The following is an 18,778-nucleotide window of genomic DNA, read 5'->3' as shown; positions in this document are numbered from 1 at the left end:
TGACAAGTTAATTGTGGTGGAGGGAATTGCTCTTTCTCTTCCCTTTTCGCAGACCCTCCTTCACTCCTTCAGTCCTGTTGTCTAGTGTAAACTGTTTACACACAATATGGATGGTCGGCATGGAGACGGATCATGGATGTGGTGGAGGGAATCACAGGTGTTCCTGTTTGGATTCTCAGGGGTTTGTGTGTGTATGCGTGTGTGTCACGGTGCTTTTTCTTTTTTGGGGGGGAAAATTCCACCACTGCTACGGACGTCTCCCACAAGGCCGATTTATTTATTTCAGCCGTCCAGTCACCCAGACACGTTTACATGAACAGAGGAGAGTGCTCTTCCTGTTAGTTCTAATCTTCCTCTTCTTCTGAAAAACCCTCCGTCTCGTTTTCCGACCCTCCTCGCCCCCGGGGCCGGCCGACGCTTTACGCTCCTCCTGCCTCCGCCGGTGATAAACAAGACCACTAGATAACGGCTAATTGCGGGATTATCGTTTATGAGCACAAACTGACAGCTGAGGCTTTTACAGCCGCGTGCCACGCGTACAAACACCGAAGAACGTGAAGTAGAGGTTGTACACTCAACAAGATTAGACTAAACGGCTGCATATCAGCCCGAGCACACGGTTTTAGATTACACCGTCACGTTGAGTGTTAGAATGACAGCTCATATCGCTATTATAATGACAGGTAATTACAAGAAAAGGCACCTGACTGGAGTTCTTATCAGAATGATAAACAGTGAGACAGTTTAACAGTAGTTTAATCGTTTTCTTAGCAATGCTACATGATGAAATGAGCAGATTTATTTCCCTATTATCTGAGTGGTGAGAATGTTGATCACATCAGTAGAGGCTGTAGAGATAAGAATATGGGATTACAGTGCGAGCGTGTGTTCGTTTCAGCTCTGTTACATCATGTTTGATGACCGTGATTACAGGGGAATAGTGAGGCATATATATATATATGCTGGAAACATTCCTCAGAGATTCTGGTCCATACTGACATGAAAACATCACACAGTCGCTGCAGATTTATCAGCTGCTCATCCATGATGTGAATCTCCTGTTCCTCCACATCCAAAGCTGCTCTGCTGGACTGAGATCCGGAGACTGTGGAGGCCGCTTGAGTTTAGTCAACTCACTGTCATGATCAAGAGACCAGTCTGAGATGATTTGAGCCTCATGACGTGTGTGTTATCCTGCTGGAAGTGTCCATCAGAAGATGGTCCACTGTGGTCATAAAGAGTCTGCTTCAAGGTTGGACGTTTTTGGTTTTTGAATTTTTCTGACCATTTTCTCTGTAAACCCTGGAGATGGTTGTGTGTGAAAATCCCAGTAGATCAGCAGTTTCTGTAACACTCAGACCAGCCCGTCTGACACCAACAGCAGCAGCCACGTCACATAAATCACATTTCTTCCCTATTCTGATGCTCAATTTGAACTTCAGCAGATCATCTTGATCGACTTGATATTTGCGTTAACAACCAGTTGTACCTAATAAAGTGGCCGGTGAGTATATATATATATATATAAGGTAAATATAAATACAGGTAAATACCAAATAACATTACATTTTTAAGAACTGAAGTTCATCAAGGGATTTGAAATCAGAGTTCAAACTGATACTTCATTGTGTCTCTAAAGGAAGGTGCCAGGACCCTTAAAGCTCCAGATATACTTCAAACAAAGTTTGTTTTGTCGCGATTGTGTTCGAAATTGTCACACCAATTCGTTCTTTGATTTTGTTTGGAGTTAGTGTCTGGACAGGTTTGCTCCAGCTGGTAAACACCGCTACAACTCTGACTTCTTTGTCGTGGAAATCTTCTTCTTCTTTTCGCCCCCAAAGCGAAGACCAAAAAAGAATTTGGCCACCTGTATATCAGGGCCTTAAGGGTCAAGGCGAAGGCCAAAGGGCCACGAACACAAACTCTCGACCAAATGCACTTTGTTCTCTCCGTCTAGCTTCTGATTATTGACAAAATCACGATCAGTGATAACAAAACAGAGCACAAAAAGCCTCACATTTACACAGACACACACACCCTGGTGCACATTTACCCATGTGACGACCGTTTCATACACATTTACACTGATGACATCATTGGAATGTGTTGTGGAGGAGGGAGAGGTGGAGTATCAGGATAATACAACGTGTAAGAGTGTGTGTCTTTATATATCTGCGATGGCCAGCCGTGTTTTATCAAGTAATGCAGCGAAGCAACGCTTGCCAAGCATATGCTGGCAGAACAGCGATTAACACTCGGAGGAAGCCGCTGGTCTCTCATCGTCTCGCTCATGAGCGCGTACGGGAACGAGGTATGGGACGCCCCATCCTAATCTCATCACTCTCTCTGTCCTTCGCTTTTGCTCTCTCTCTCTCTCTCTCTCTCTACAAACAATGACCTTAAAAGACAGGAATCTTATCTCAGAACGTACTTTGGAATTTCTATCAAATGCAAATGTTTGTCAGAAAAGTAGAGAGAGAGACTTATTGGAGAAAGTTATTCACCTGTATATAACTCAGATTAATTCCCATCAAAGTCCCAGCATGCACCAGCTCAAATGGTGATCTGTTTTCAAAGGGTCCAGTATTCAGATTAAGGTCTGCAAAACTACTAAAACCTATGTAGAATGAATCTGAAAAATAGCGAAGGAACTAGAATTTTTTGTAAAGTAATGCATTTGAACTATTTCCAAATATTTTAAATTTAAATTTTGCACACATCTTAACTGTACACTGTCTAATATGCCGAAAATGGTTTAATTTGTGGGGGGGTTTTTTTGTCTTGTTACTTTGTTGTCGGTTTAATTTCAAAATACATGACATGAATCTTGTATAGTAAATGATAAAAGCTATTTTTGATTCAAAATGGAAAAATTGACGAGCGCTGTTTGACCGCTGAGGCAGACCAGCCTAAAAACGTTGTCAACCCAACAAACAGGTTCGTATTGAATGATTGTTCATATTGATAACCATATTTGGACAAATTAAAATTTTCGATTAGTTTAACAATAAATCTCCTCTGGTTTCCCTAAATGGCTGTGATAAGTAATTCAATGGAATGGGAAAAGCGTGCCAGTATATGCTAAAACTGAAAATACGTTTTCTTTTTTTTTTTATTGAGCGAGCAGATGGTGACAGTCAAACAACAAAGATTCCCAAGGGATTAAGAAGATATATTTCCAGTGACATTTGAGGGTTGCATTCGGTTACATGTAATTTTTTCGTGCCGGCCACAAGCCAGAAACAGCACGCCACAACAGAGAAGAATAGTTTGTGAATAAATTCTCACAGATCTGTAAAGGAACGGCCAATAAATAAATGAATTAATTCAGGATGCCCCACCCGTGCCGGAATGCAGAAGACTCTCCCAACTCCGAGGAGGAAATGTGAGGCCGATGACATCTCTCTCTGTTTCAAACAGAGACTGTGAACATCAACCGAGAGCGCAAGTCTACAGGAAGATCCTCATTTTTATCATCCAACAGTAGTCTCGCTCGCTCACTCGCTCACTCGCTTTCCTTCCTTTTTATTTCTAGACAAACTCCCTCGCTCACCCAACGGTTGTCTTTCCAACAACAAACTCGTTGACCAAAAATGGGTGGCATGTTTGTTTTGAAAGGGAAAAAGAAAAGTCTGGAGAACTAGGTTAGATTAGGACAGGTTAGACAGGTTGGCATGACATGACATTATCCAGATAACCATAACTACACAATATAAAATAAAATATGACCCTGACTTCATCATTAAGTGTGGTTTTACCTGCAGTGAAGACTGGATGCAGAGAGCATCAAAGAATCTGTCAGATTTACAATTCAGACTGTAGGTTCAGTTTTATGTTTGTAAGTTGTTGTTTTTCTAAAACTTTATTTAACCAAAGAAAAGTGGCTAATTTCATTAGAGGTGAAATAACTTGCAAATATTCAGATTAGAGAATTTTTTAGAATTCATATTTTCAGATGAAGAAGTTCAGAACTCCAAATTCAAAATTCCAAAACTCCACATACATGTTATTGAATTTCAATGTCTGATTTTTTTACTATGGCATACTGATTTGCACTTGACGTCCAATGCAAAAAAAGTCCTACTGTGTGCCACAGAAGATTCTGGAAAGCAGTGTCCTTGCATGGGCGAACTGGCTTCTCTGTATGAGTGTGTGTGTGTGTGTGTGTGTGTGTGTGTGTGTGTGTTGAGAAGGGGGTGTTTCAACTGATTCAACAGATGCAATCCAATCTGTCAGACGATGCTTGTGAGGTTACAGACATTTTCTCATTGCCCTGCCAGATGCATACCAATGCAGTCCACCCCACCGGAAGGACGAGCGCACCTTGCTCCCTCTCTCGTCTCTCTTTCTTTTTAAGTTCCTTTTGCACTTATTATCGTCTCTCTCTCTCTCTCTTTCTCTCCATTCCTGGTGATAGATGTGTTTTCCTGGCACCCTCTGGCTGTTCATTAGCACAAATGACAGTGAATTAATCTTGTATCATCATTAGTTCTCTTTCACCTTCGTGACTCACTCCAGAGTAAACACTCGCTCAGATAATGTCAGATCAACTGGCTGTGCCGCCCATTGTGTGCTCGACTTTATCTTTCATGTTTTTTCCTGTTTTCTGCAAAAGAAACATTTAGACCAAAATGTAAAGTTGCAAATGGAAATCTGACCTGTACTGTGTATCCGAAGCAGCCCTGACCTTATCTTTGTGTGTGTGTGTGTGTGTGTGTTGCACGTTTGGAGAGGTGGGTGGAGGGAGGGGACATCGGTGACATCACTATCAGGGAGGATCCAAATGGACAGGAAAGTCAATTAGAGTTTAACTGAGTTTACCAGCTGGTAAAAGAGAGAGAGAGAGAGAGAGCAAGAGCGAGAGCGAGAGAGGAAAAAGGGGAGGAGAGCGCAAAAGAGAAGTACAGACAGATTCAGAGAGGAAGGGAGAAAGTCAGCTACAAAGCCAGAGGGACAGAGGGAAACTAGCCGGCACAAACTTCCAATTCTTCCTCTCTCTTCCATTTCATTCTCTCTTTCCCCTCAGCTGCTATTTTGCATCCTAGTCCTGGTATACGAACGGCATCCAGTCAGCCACAAGAAAACCAGTGGATGTTTTTAAAGAGTGCACTTCTCCAACACTCTCAACAGGATGAGTGCCTGAGGACAAGCTGGAGAGGCTCACGTTATTCCACAGATACATAAGTTAATCCAGCAGAGGCAGACGGCGTCCACTCCGTCCTCAGGAGCGAATGAGAGGAGAGGGTCTGTAACGCTGGAGCTCAAGGACAAACCATGGACTCTGCACACCTCCCACTTCACCTGGACGTGAGTACTACCCTCCACCGCAGAACACCTTGATGCTTGCAACATCAGTTACATCCTGGGCCGCGGGTAAAACTATGACTCTGTGAAGTGCTTGTCTTGTTTTCCAGTTTAAACATGGTTTATACAAGATAAATTGACTTTCAGCAGCAAAATTATGTAAGAACTTTTAAAAATGTATATCTTGAATATGAAAGGGATAGTGCACCCAAAAATGAAAATTCTGTCACCCTCAAGTTGTTTTAAACCTGTATGAATTTCTTTCTTCTGTTGAACACAAAAGAAGATATTTTGAAGAATATGGGTAACCAAACAGTTGATGGGCCCCATTGACTTCAATAGTAAATAGAAGAAAAATATATATATATATACTATGGAAGTCGATGGGGTCCATCAACTGTTTGGTTACCGATATTCTTCAAAATATCTTCTTTAGTGTTCAACAGAAGAGATAAATTCATAAAGGTTTGGATCAACCTGAGTGTGAGTAAATGATGACAGAAGTTTCATTTTTGGGTGAACTATTCCTTTAAGTTTATTTTCTTACACATAGCATTTTACTTTTTCCCGTTTTAAGTTCAAATCATACACATATTACTTACTGCTTATTTACTGTGAACAAGTCTTATCTTATACAATTCTTCTTCTCGGATCAATTTATCTTGTTTTAAGCATGTTTAGATACTGGACAAGACGATGTTCTGCAATGTGTGACTCAAATCTGATTCAAAACGTCAACCAACCACTCATTTCACGTTCCTCATCAAACTGTCTGCTCTGTGCTAAAAATTCACATGCATTGCTCTCCAAACCCAATGACAGATTCATAGCAGAGATGCTTCCTCAGAACATGTGAAACAGGCAGATCAGTGTTTCCATGAAAAGCAAAAAGCATGCAAAAGCTGCTAAGATTTCCTTGCTGGAGCATTCAGAAGAAGAGACTGGAGAGTAGATGCTGTCCAGGACGGGCAGAGAGTTGAATATATTCTCTTGGCTTGGGGGATAAAATGTATAGCAAACAAACAGGCAAGTCATTTGCTAACTGGATAAATCAAAAAGACACAATCTGGCAGAAAAAAGGGAAGTTTTGATTCGTCATTTCAGAGCTTTAAAAAGTACGTTTTTTAGGATGTTACAATGTTGCGTTAACTAAAATAGATCATTCAGCGTTTGCCAGAAAATAATACAAAACTGTCTGAGGGTTTCAGGACCGCCAAAACGGTCAAATTGATAACAGAATGTTATGGGGGGGTTAGTGGAGGATTCTGGGAGGAAATGTCTCGTCTTGTCTGGTCTACTCTACTCATCCTTGGAGACCACTTTAGTCTGTTCTTAGCTGAACCTTTGGCAAGCTGCAGAGAATGTGTGTTTGTGTATGTTTCTATAGCAGTATCAGTGAGTTCTGGAGTGTGTCTGTAACAGTGGGTTGTGTGTATCCATGTGTGTGTGTGTATTGTCACAGAGGACTGTTCCAGTGAATGTTATGGGGCACAATCTGAGGTCTGGGCCGCTGTCATTATCTCTTAATCGGTCCAGCTGGGATAAATTACAGGTCTGTGCTAATTTACCCCAATAAAACCGCCCTGCGGTCTACCTGCAATATTATTCTAATGATTTCATCTCTTTAATTCAGCAAAACAGAGGCACAGCTCGACCATTTTTGACTTCTCTCGTGCCTTAGGCGCTCAAACTCGGGGGGCAAATAAATACGGGTACCCTTTGCATCCAAAAAAGTAGAGCATGTTTAAGAGTGTTCCTTCTTGGACAGAATGACAAAATGTGGGGGGAGCGAGCCGGGGAGAAGCAGTCTAGGGAATGAACGAAAGGAAGAACAACAGGAAAGGAGAGCGGAGGGATCGGGGTACGGAGTGAAATGTGAAACATGAAGACAGCGGTGGAGGATAAATCAGCAACAAGCAGAGGCACCATGACCCCTATGGCCCTTCACTGCTGACTTCTGGGTAAATCCAAAGGGGGGAAACATGAGAGAGAGAGAGAGAACTGGCCTTTCCTAGAACTATGTAACAATATATCAATTCTGGAAGTCATGCTTTACAGGAAGAGAACTGATAAGAAGAATAAAAATAGGGGAAAAAATGTGGAAAGAAAGCTGAAGGAGATAAGTGGATGCAAGGACACCCTGCCCTCCACTTCTGAGGTCAGCAGGTCACATCGCTCTGGTAATGGCACGAGTCTGGCCGACCTTTTCTCTGCCGGGGTCACCCCTTGCCGTCTGTTCTGGGGTCTAATAAACGCCTCTTTCCGCCCCCCTCCATCTGATTACCGCTCTCCCTGTAGAGGAAGTTATTACGTGTTGAATCCAATCACAACAGAAACCATGACACACATGCAGCATGAACACACAGCAATGGGGGGAGGGACTGGGGGGAAGACAGAAGCAAAGGAGTCTAATGAAGTTTTAGTGGGGAGGCGGCATTCAGGAGAGCTGCTCCGTCTGGAAGCTACACCTCTGTGAGGTCCCACTGGGCGGAACAATCGAGTGGATGGGTAAAAGCCACTTAATCTACTTTACTGCCGGATGCTGTGGGCGTGGGGGACTGTCTTATCCTGTGTGTCCTCTGAGGATTTGGCTGGAGTTTGGTGAATGAGTGTGAGCGAGAGGGAGGGGACAGAGGACAGCGAGAGGACGGTATACATCCGCTTCTCCAGTGCGTTTTAACACCTGTAGTTGAGGGTTATCCTAGACTCCCAAAGGAGTCACTGCTCAGCAAGTCCTGACTTGAGCAGATTCTACATCAAAAGAACACTTAGTTTGACTCAGATTTAAGTGTTTCTGGCCCCGGTGAGACCACCCAGCACCTGGTCGAAGAGTCTTCTGGGATAAACATGAGACAAACCTTACATGCCACAGATACTTTTAAAACCACAGAAATCATTTACACTCATCCCTCGGTTTGTAAGAACAGACAAAATGTGTGTTTACAGTGATAAAGAAGGACTACAGGCCAGGCATACAATGGATGCCCCATAGACTTCCAATGTAATTAGATTCAAGTCAAAGCTGTTGATGGCTGATTTAACCTGTTGATGGCTAATTGAACCATTTGAGAGTTGTATTAGCCCTCTGACACCTCCTACAAACTCCACCATATTTGTAAAGGACCCTTTGAAGGCTTAAGTAGGTTTAGAGTTGAGACCGATGGAAAGAATAGTTCACTTTGAGAAGATTTCGCCACTAATGGATGACAGCTTGTAACAATTAGATCTACTGAAAGAAAGGAGATCTGAGTGTGTGCGCCAGTCTTTCCTTTCAGGTAACAGAGCGACGTAGAGAAGGCCCGAATTCAGGCTTTACAAGTCATGTTAAACTTTCCAAATGGAAGTTGTAAAATTTCTGACTGCTTCCTCTTTGAGTTCTGTATTGCACAAGATATCAGAGAATATCTTGATGAATAAAAGTCAGTTTGTTGCTTTATTTATTTTTATTTTTCAAAAGCTCACAAAATTATTTGAAAATATGTATAGACTGGGATAAATGTATGAAGAAAACCCCCCCCAGCAATAAACCATCACAGCACTAAACCTCCCAGTCTCAAATTACTTTTGAAAGGTGATTTACTTTAAGTTGGTCACTACCATAAACATCAGTTTGCAGACACAATCTGTAAACTTTTAACCTAATGATTATTTTCAAGCAGCTGTTTTAGACACACAATTGACAACCAGTCTCTCTCTTTGGGTCACCGGCACAGCGTCAACAAAGACACATAATCAAACTGCAAAATTTACATCTGCTTTCTTCATAAGTTAAACGTTATAATCACTCTAGATTGAACATATGCCTCACGAGTCACAACCATCCTAAAATGACCACACCTGTTTTATAAACAGTAAATTAAGTAATTTAATTTAGCATAACGTAGCATAACATAGCCAAGCATAACGCATTATAAATTTGAATGTACTGTAAGTTAGGCATGTGCTTTTCAAGAACACAGTGCACCAATGCTGGATGTCCAAGGTTATTCTCATTTGTCAGGTAAGTTAACTTGAGAGACACAGGCCTAATGAATTGGTCTAACAGGCCTATTGTAGACCTCTAAATCAAACACCACAGGCCATGATCTCTGTAAAACTACTTTACTGTGGTTCCTTATGGCACTGTTTCTGCGATTACCATTTCCAAAATAACAAATGCCAGTAAATCAACAACAAAAACACAGAGTGAAAGTTCCTTACCATGCTACAAACCAAAGTACTAGCAATAAATCACCTGCCATATAAGGGAAATCAAAGACTTAAGGGCTAAAGCTAAAATGGTCAATTGCCATGGTGAATGGGTTTATTATATCACTACATTTCTGACCACTATTATTTTCAAGCCAGGTTTTGTGGATAGTTCACCCAAAAATAAAAATTGTCATTGTTCCGTTCCAAACCTGACATTTTTCCCTGTTTAATGAAAGTCAGTGGGGTCCAAAACGGAAAAGAAAAACAAACACAATCTTCAAAATATCTTCAGCAGTCTGAAAATGGCTCCTCTTTTTACCGCTCTCTTCATAGGTCCAACATGTTCCCTGCTAGCCTTCTGGTTCTGATGATCCTGCTGCTACCTCAAGCCTCATCAGGACACCAGGAGGATCCCAGTCAGACTCATGGAGACCTGGCCAGCCCTCTAGAGCCTAGTTTGGCCCACACCATTCAGAACCTCCTGCTGACCCGTCTGGGCCTTCAGTCACACCCCAACCCCAGTGAGGAGGCACGGGTGCCCCAATATCTTCTCGACCTCTATCGATTCCACACTCAACAGTACCATCTCATTGAAGACCCAGAGTTTAACTACCCCTCCCAGCATGTGCAAGGAGCCAACACAGTCCGGTGCTTTCACCACACAGGTATAAGCAGCTATTGTACTAGATCATAGAGAACACCAATTCCCTTGGCAGTGATAAAAAGCTAACTTTACCGAAAACACAGCACAGAGACGTGTAAGTCAATTAACCTGCCTTAGGTGCCAGCATGCCCACTGAAAGAGCTACCTGTGGATTCAATGTTCTGATATTTTTCACTCAAGTCTTGGCATTAGCGTAGACACCTTGGAACAAGTTAAGAAGAACATGGCTCATTTTCATAAATGCTCCTAGCAAATGATGTGCAATTATTATTTAGTTGGACAATTATGCCAATTTTACGTAGAGATCAAGTGTTTGATCACGATGGAAAGTATTTTACAGCTTAAGAACTTTTTCTTTCTCTTTTTTCTTGTGTAGATTCTACAGTGCTGAGTCTTCCAGAAGAGCAGAAAACACCAGAGGACAGCATTCACATTGGCTTCAATCTGTCCTCCATTCCGTCAGAAGAGAGTGTGGTGTCGGCAGAGCTGCGTTTCCTTCATGAAGGGTTTAGTGGAGGTTCTCACGTGGCCAGCCTTTATCTTTCCAACGGTGACCCAGCATCAAAACCCACACTGCTCCATTCACGCCGGCTGACTAGAGATAGAAAAGGTGCAGAACTTTGGGAAACATTTCCCCTGGATGGAGAAGTGTTTCACAATCTACCCAAGAAGTCAGGGAGCCTGTCTTTTATTCTGGATGTTATTGATGATAATAACAGCAGTCTTCCTAAAGAGAGACACCTGAGGGTGCGCAGGTACACAGGGCAAGATGAGCCCAGTTGGGCGAGGCAGAGGCCCTTACTGGTGACTTACAGCCATGATGGGCGCAGCGAGCCCTTTGTGCCCCTCAGAAATCGGACCCCTGCTGGCAGGCGAGGCAAGGGCAGGGGCAGGTTTAAGGGCGATAGGGGTCAGGGCTCTGACGAAGGCTGGCGGGTGGGATGGAACGACAGGAGAGTGAAACGAAATGGTGGGAGGGCCGCCAAGCTCAAACGACTCTCCCGCTCTCGCTGCCGTCGGCACCCGCTGTACGTGGACTTCAAAGATGTAGGCTGGAATAAATGGATCGTAGCCCCATCCGGTTACGATGCTTTCTTTTGCCTTGGAGAGTGCCGCTTCCCACTGGCTGACCATATGAATTCATCCAGCCACGCCATGGTTCAGACGCTGGTCAACTCTGTAAACGGGGCCGTGCCGCGGGCTTGCTGTGTGCCGACGGCCCTTAGCCCTATCGCCCTCCTCTACTTGGACCAGGAGGAACGTGTGGTGTTGAAAAACTATCAAGACATGGTGGTGGAGGGCTGCGGCTGTCGATAGCAAGATACTCATGGAATAAATGAGAACGGTGGACTGGAAAATAGAACTAAAAAGGGACTAAAATCAGGAAGTGAGTCAGAAAGAAACTGAAAGAGACAAAGAAAGCGAGGTAAACCGGTCATAATAAAAAGATGAGCACCTTCTCATAATCCTCTGGAACCCAGCTTTGACTTCTTGTGTCCAATGAAGCATTGTATTTGTGTGAACTATAAGCACTCAGTCCAAACGTGATGTCTCCGTCTTATGTAGTACACTCCAGCTTTCTGTCTTGTAGGTGTTCTTGTTGTTGTGTCCATCCTGCTCCTGTTTTGTGAGTCCTTCGCTCATAAACATCACATCATCGACAACTGAAAGGGACCAAGAAGTGACCAAGGACTCTCATTGAGCGTTTTGTGCTGGACAGACTTAAACCCGAGGGAAGACAATAAGAATATTGAACTCTTCATCTCTGGTAGCAAATGAAACTTCAAAGTATGCACTGCGACAGAGACTATAACTGAGTACGGGGCACTTCTCCTTATGAGCTATTTAAAAAAATCCTGACACCAAGAAATTATGATGTTATTGTCTGAATGTGTTAGTGATATTATTTATGGTGACCTGTTCTTTTTATGTATGTTGCAGTCCAAAGAAAAGTTTGCTATACAAATACTGTGGTAGTAAGTAAATATAATTTAAGAATGCGTCAATATATCTATTTAAATAGCAAAAAAAATATGGAATATTTAATCTTGATAAATACCGCAGATATATAAGTACCAGAACGCCTTATAGATCCATTTTAAAGCCAGTTAAAACTGGTGTTACTCATCTATTATTTGTAAAACCACAGCACTGAATCATGGCAGCTTTATATTGGCATTGACTAAACAATGAGGGCTCTTTCCTTACAATAGAAGCCTTGTGAAACAAAGAAAATTGCCTAAACATTCCAAGATATGGTGCCAAATGTTATGTTATGTGCCATAGGTGTACAAGCTTGCTAAATGGTATTATACATAACTTTGTGTCTTTAGTCATCATGTAGCTATCACACAAGTGTTGACCAAACTGTCAGTATTTAAAGACATTAAGTTCAACAACAACAACAAAAAAATCGTCCAAGCTTACTCCGATGTTCTGTCATCAATAGCTGATTATATTTTAGTATGATGCTTTATGTGCAGTTAAAACAAAAGCCTTGAGAATGTCTGACATTGTCTGGAGCCATTGTGAAATGTGTAATAATAAACAGCAAACTAATCCGGCAGTTCTAATCAAATTTTCTTTAAGAAAATGGTCTCAGTCTTTGACTTTTCTCCTCTTCAGGAAGGAATACATTTCATGAAATGCAGTGGTTAACATGCCAATAAAAAACTGGCACTTAACATTATTGTGTATACTATACCCAAATAAATAAATAAATAAGTCTTAAACCAGCCTGGTTTTGGGCATTTGTCACCTGGTCAGGCTGGGAGACCAGCTTATACCTAGCCTGGTTGACACCAGACCCTTCTCAGTCGTAACTGAGAGTGGGTCTGGGGAAGCTTCATTCACATCCCATTTCCAAAGGGGCATCACCAACGGACGTCGCTCAAATGCCTCTAGGCACAATTGGATAGACCTAAAACCAATCAGAGCGATCATCATCGTGTAAAACCCGCCTCAGCGTTTGTGATTGGTGCCAAGATTTGGAAAGATTGGAAATGGGCTTGAATGGGCTCTTGGCCAGACTGACTTGCAGAGCAAATCTAAATTTGCCGGAAGTTTGTCTGGGTTTTCCCAGGCTAGCTTATACCAGGTAAGACCAGTAAAACCTTTTTTAGCAGGGGACTTGTAGAAAGCGATCAGGTGGAAGGGCTCTGAAGTGATAGGAAGAGTCCTCTCACACTGTAAAATGTAGGTTTATCAGGTCTCATTATAGATTTTTTTTTCTTTTTTTTTCTTAACATCTGTTCTTCATCCTTCAGAGGATCTTGGGCCCAATCTGCAGTGGTCTCTATGTTCGGCAGTGGTTCATTAATCTCATAGTAAATGAGAAGAACTTCAGTATTCTCAGTTCCATAAACCTTTGGAGACCAGGCTGAAAGGATAAAGATTGAAAATTACAGAAAAGACAGCTCATTAGTGTTTAATCTATTTTCTATAGTGTGTGTGTGTGTGTGTGTGTGTGCGTGCGTGTCAGACAGAGCGATGTATACTCATTCAGTAATACAATATGACCAAAATCTTACTTTACGGTTTGAATGAATTTATATCACTGTAACAGTACATATCATGTTTATATCATGGTATAATTATTGTTCTAGAAATGTAACATAATCTATATGTTGACACATTTCTACCACAGTATGTATGGTCACAACATCCAGCTATCCAGAATTAGAAAACTGCAGCTGGAGCTGTCCAAATCAACCTTATATATTGTTCTTTAATAGATGTCACATGTTCCACACCATAAAGAGTCTGTGAAGAACTAGGCCTACATGAAACATTTTCAAGTAACATAAAACCACATACTAGCAGGAAAATGGCCTTTGACTTGTGATGTCTTCTCTCTCATCCCCATATCTGTTTGCCATCACAAACAGGGCTTATCTTGCCAGGTATGAGGGTCGGGTTGACCTATGAACTGAACTGCAGTGGCCTTGACATCATACGTGTATATAATAGCATATTCTCACAGCCATTAATCAACAAAGCCCATTGACACCAATAGAGCACCCACAAGAAAGCACATAAAAGCCATTTCTGTGCCGTTCATCTATTTATGTGCAGTTTACACTTGCTAAATAGAGGCAATTTTCGTCTCAGCCACCCTAAAAATCTTTGATGAACACAGCTGTCAACACCCAAAATTCATAATTGGCTAATTAGTCTCCTTAAAAATTAGTCCTCTGTGATTATGTGATCTTTCTTTTCATGTTTACTGTAAACAACAGCTGCAGATTGCTCAGAGACCCACAGGCGGACAAATAAATCAGTGAGGCCCCGGCATAAGCCAAGACAGAATGAAGCTGTGAGTATTCAAACAGAAGTGCTTAAAATCTCCACCCTTCTAGACATAATGTTGGTGATCAACACACCGATTTGGTTTCTATCAATGTAATGCTGTCTGAAAAGAACAAAAAAATTGAAGTGATACAATGTTCAGTATTCAAGTTTAGAGTTGCATTCAGTAGTTTGGTGACAAAAACAATTTAAAGGTGCAGTATGTAATATTCACAGCTAGTGGTTGAACTGGGTACTGCAGTCCAAATTCAAAATATTGGAGAGGGTCTTTTCCCCCACCCCCACCCCGTCCTCAGTCTCGACGCTCACGCGAGTTGCCAGTTTGAGGACACACAACAGGAACAAGCGCAATTGACAATGGAAGGCGATGAGCCTTATGAGTTGATTTGTCTGTGTATTAATATGGCTCTGGTCATAGAGCTTTTTAAATTGGCAGTCTGCGGGATCACACAGACCAAAACAAAAACAGACATTCGGACGCGGAACGCGCATTTCAAAGTAGAATAACTGGCTGTAGCATTGTTTTTCTGAGAAACAAGTGTGTGAGCTTAGCAATTATCCTAAATATCTGCTAACATATTATGGTATTTTTATGCTTTAGTACTTTAAAAAAAAAAAAACATACAGCACCTTTCAGAAATAAACAGTTTTTGTGAACAGTCACCTGAATGTTAACTCTCATGAGATGAAGACTGTGCTCAAAACAGTTTTCTATAATAAGTGTTTTAATTATGTATGGCACAGGTCACCCCCCTTGATGTATTTCACCATGCTGAAATGAAGTGACCCACCATATTTCTCAAAATGCCAAAGAGATTTGACAATGGAACAAACTTATTATCGATGCGATAATAATGCAGCGATGCTAATGCTAGCTAAAGAACTCCTGAAAGCCTCCTTAAAACTATTACAATTTTACACCAACAGCCACTCAACAAAAATATTTTTTCCTCAAGAATATACAGTACTAACCAAAAGAGAGAATGTTATCCCAGGAAATTTGAGACATTCTAGATTATTTTTTTTTTTACCAAGCAAGCAAAAACTATTCTGCATGGTCTGGGCAAGTTTTCCCACTAGGTGTGAGGGGTACTTTGTTTTTCTATTTTAAAGACTTGAAGATGTGTGAAACGGTCCCTAGACATTCTGTTTGAGGTTAAAGAACAACCCATACATCTTTTCCTCCGTTTAGTACCACCCTTACACTTATTTCTCATCAGGAGGAACATTGTTCCAAGTAGTCTGCAACGTGTCAAAACCATAATTGGCCTGGATATGCATTTAAAGGTTATGAACAGAATTAATAGGTGTGAGGTGCTCATTTTCAACCTTTTGCAGAGGCGACGTTCCCATTTATTTCATCAAAGGCCATCCTCTTTACTTTCCAAGTATAGGTCAGACTACATTTATTGCCAACCATTTTAGCAGACAGGATTCATAGCACTGTCATTTGGCAATTTAATTTAGTTAACTACCGCATTTCAAATGACACCAAAGGTCTATGTAACAAAGCACACTATGTAATGTTACTCTTTCTGACATCTGGTTCATACTGACTTCATAAATAATTCTTAATCATGAAAAGAATTGGGGGGAACATTGAGGTTTTTCTTATGTGTTTTCACCTACAGACATTATACATTTTTAAGGCCAGACAAGTAATTTGTTGAGGTCAATTTGTAAAGAAAGACTACACGCCTACTCACATATATATTTAAACCCGCATATCTATAGTCTAAACACGTAATACGCATGCCGTCAGCGTTTTCACATTCACGTTTTTTTAAGTTTACGTGCGTAAGTTTTTGTGCGGAGTGAATTAAGGGTTTTCTGATAGAACGGTGTCGTGTTAGCGGCCCCTAAGTTTAAAACTAATAATCTTTGCAACGGAAGTGAATCAATCAAAACTAACTTTAGCTGGACAATAACATTATTCTAGAGCTGCTGTAAAGCCAAAACAATCTCTGTTACTTTAATTTTCTATTATCACTGTAAAGCTGTTTTGAAACAATCTATATTGTTAAAAGCGCTATATAAATGAAGGTGACTTGACTCCTGAACAGAGTCGATGTAGAAGAACGGTACATTACGCTGCTGCAGTGGCTTTCTATGGGAAAATCCCTGCTGTCTATAGTTATCAAGACTAAGAAGAGTGCCCTACAAATGATCAGCAATGTTCTCATTTACCACAGGTACAATCCAAACATTAAAGGAAGAAATTAAGGGATTAGTTGAAACTATTTTCAGGGTGTAATGATATTATGCCACAAATATGATCAATTGAGCCTAACTTCATAGGATATTCCTACCAGAAAGGTGAGAATCTGTCATATCAACTGAGAGAGTCATTTAGACTCAAAACCACATAAAGGAAAGGCTATTTCTTGAGGCTTTGAGCAGCTTCCAGAAGTCTAGCACTAGGTTAGAAAGTATGGAGGTGGGCATAGGTGGTGTGTTGTACTTTAAATAAGGTGCTTCCCAACCCTTTTTCCTGGAGGCGTACCAACAGTGCACATTCTGGATGTCTCCCTTATCTGACCCATCCATGTCTGGTCTTGAAGTTTCGAATGAGCTGATGAGTTAAAATCAAGTCTGTATGATTAGGAAAAGTTTGAAAATGTGTACTGTTGGTGAGCCTGCAGGAGCAGGGTTGGGAAACACTGCCTTAAATGGACCTGCTAAAAAGACCAGCAAAAGCTGAGGTCCAATCCTGCTCCTCAAGGACCAATGCCCCGTTGAGTTTGGCTACAATCCTAATGAAACACACCTGAACAAAGTAATCAAGGGCTTCGGTATTACTAGGAACTTCCAGGTGGAACTAAAGTCTGCAGGAAGGTGGACGTCCAGGAGAATGATCGCAAACGTGTTCGGGACACTGGCCGAGGCATCTGAACAAGCTTGTAAGGATTCCTTGGCCAAAAAGTCTCAACCAGCTTGTTAAGCTGGAAAACCAGCTAGCCCAGAACCAATCAAGCAGGTTAGGTCTCTATTTTTGCCTCCTGGGCGGACCAGTATGGCTTTGTGGACTGTGGAAACCTGAAGCAAGAACCTGGACAAGGACTTGGTGGTAATCACACACATACATACGGACCAACCGAAAGTCTTCCCTCTTTTTCTCTCCCATTTTTAGTCTGCTCCTTCCCCCACAGCCCCAGATGAAAAATGATGTTTTTACAGGTGTCTTGTGATGCGGATGCTATCCCCACTCGGCTGGAATTCACATTCATTGCTCCTCCTCCCTCTTGCCCCTCTCTCTCTCTCTCTAAGGTCTGTCTGCCAGACTATGTGTAGCTCGGCCAGTGCCCTGCTTTAAGTGGATGCTATGGGAGATATATCACCAAAATATTAGAGTAAGAGGTTGGCTCAGGTAGAACTTTTACAGGTACCCTGGGCTCAGCCTTTGTTGACTCAGTTGTTGTGGCTGTCTGCAAGCCCCAGATGCTCCTGTAGCCTCGCAGGAATTCTCTGTGGAGAAGGCAATAAAAATACAACCAAGATGAATTGCAGTTACTCAATGTGCTCCCAGTTGGACCGTGGTTCACAATGTACCTACTCACCTGCTTTTTTGCAAACAGTAAGCCTTAAAGGGATCAAAGTGTGTAAAACAAAACTGTATGTGCTCTTTTGTAAAATAAGGTTAATTCAGACACACTAGAGCTTCCTCCACAGTTCCCCGAGACTATTTATGGAAACTATGCTACAAAAATGACTTATTCAGACATCAGCATAGGTATGATATCACAACCTTGTCATCTTGTGATTGGCCACATATATTAGCTATTCGGTATTCAGGATCCACTCTCAAGGCCAACAACTTTGGACGTGATCCAATCATACGTTCACACAACAATGATTGTCCCCCCAGTTTGAGACTATTCTGGAGTCAACCAATTTTTGAGAGTCCAAATTTGAGTTACATCTACAGCAATAGTAAACACGGTTGTAGGTCCCAAACATCAGCTGCATAAACACAGACATATAGAAGTCTTGATGATACAGCAACAAAACAGCCTGGGCTGCTATTCCCAAATGCTTTGCAAGCCTAAGTTGATTGTAGAAACCATTGTCACAAATGGTCAGAGCTGGTTAGTTTAGGGCCAGAGAGAGATAATAATGTAAAATAATGTTTTAGTACAATCTACATTGTTAAAAGCGCTATATAAATGAAGATGACTTGACTTGACTTGACTTGACTAGTACATTTTTAAGGCAAGCCACGGCAGGCAAAAACATAGATTTTTCATGAAGTGGTCAGTTTTGAGACTTTGGGCTAGTTTACTCCTTCAATATGTGTTCTTTCAAGCTGCTATA

At 41.6% G+C, this 18,778-nt stretch overlaps 1 protein-coding gene across 1 annotated transcript; it reads left to right on the top strand.

Annotated features, from left to right (window-relative positions):
- Positions 1–4,822: 4,822 nt before the first annotated feature.
- Positions 4,823–12,725, top strand: bmp16 (bone morphogenetic protein 16). Its single transcript, XM_084408558.1, has 3 exons — positions 4,823–5,307; positions 9,829–10,160; positions 10,536–12,725. The coding sequence occupies exons 2-3, from the start codon at positions 9,836–9,838 to the stop codon at positions 11,474–11,476; spliced, it is 1,266 nt and encodes a 421-aa protein (XP_084264684.1). The 5' UTR covers positions 4,823–5,307; positions 9,829–9,835; the 3' UTR covers positions 11,477–12,725.
- The last annotated feature ends 6,053 nt before the right edge of the window (positions 12,726–18,778 follow it).

The sequence above is a fragment of the Rutilus rutilus genome (assembly GCF_951802725.1).
Source record: "Rutilus rutilus genome assembly, chromosome: 5".
NCBI lineage: Eukaryota > Metazoa > Chordata > Actinopteri > Cypriniformes > Leuciscidae > Rutilus > Rutilus rutilus.
This window is presented reverse-complemented; position numbering and strand designations above follow the sequence as displayed.

Coding starts and splice junctions, on each gene's coding strand:
- bmp16 (XM_084408558.1), top strand. CDS start 9,836: ATGTTCCCTGCTAGCCTTCTGGTTCTGATGATCCTGCTGCTACCTCAA. Junction 10,161..10,535: donor CCGGTGCTTTCACCACACAG/GTATAAGCAGCT, acceptor TTTCTTGTGTAG/ATTCTACAGTGCTGAGTCTT.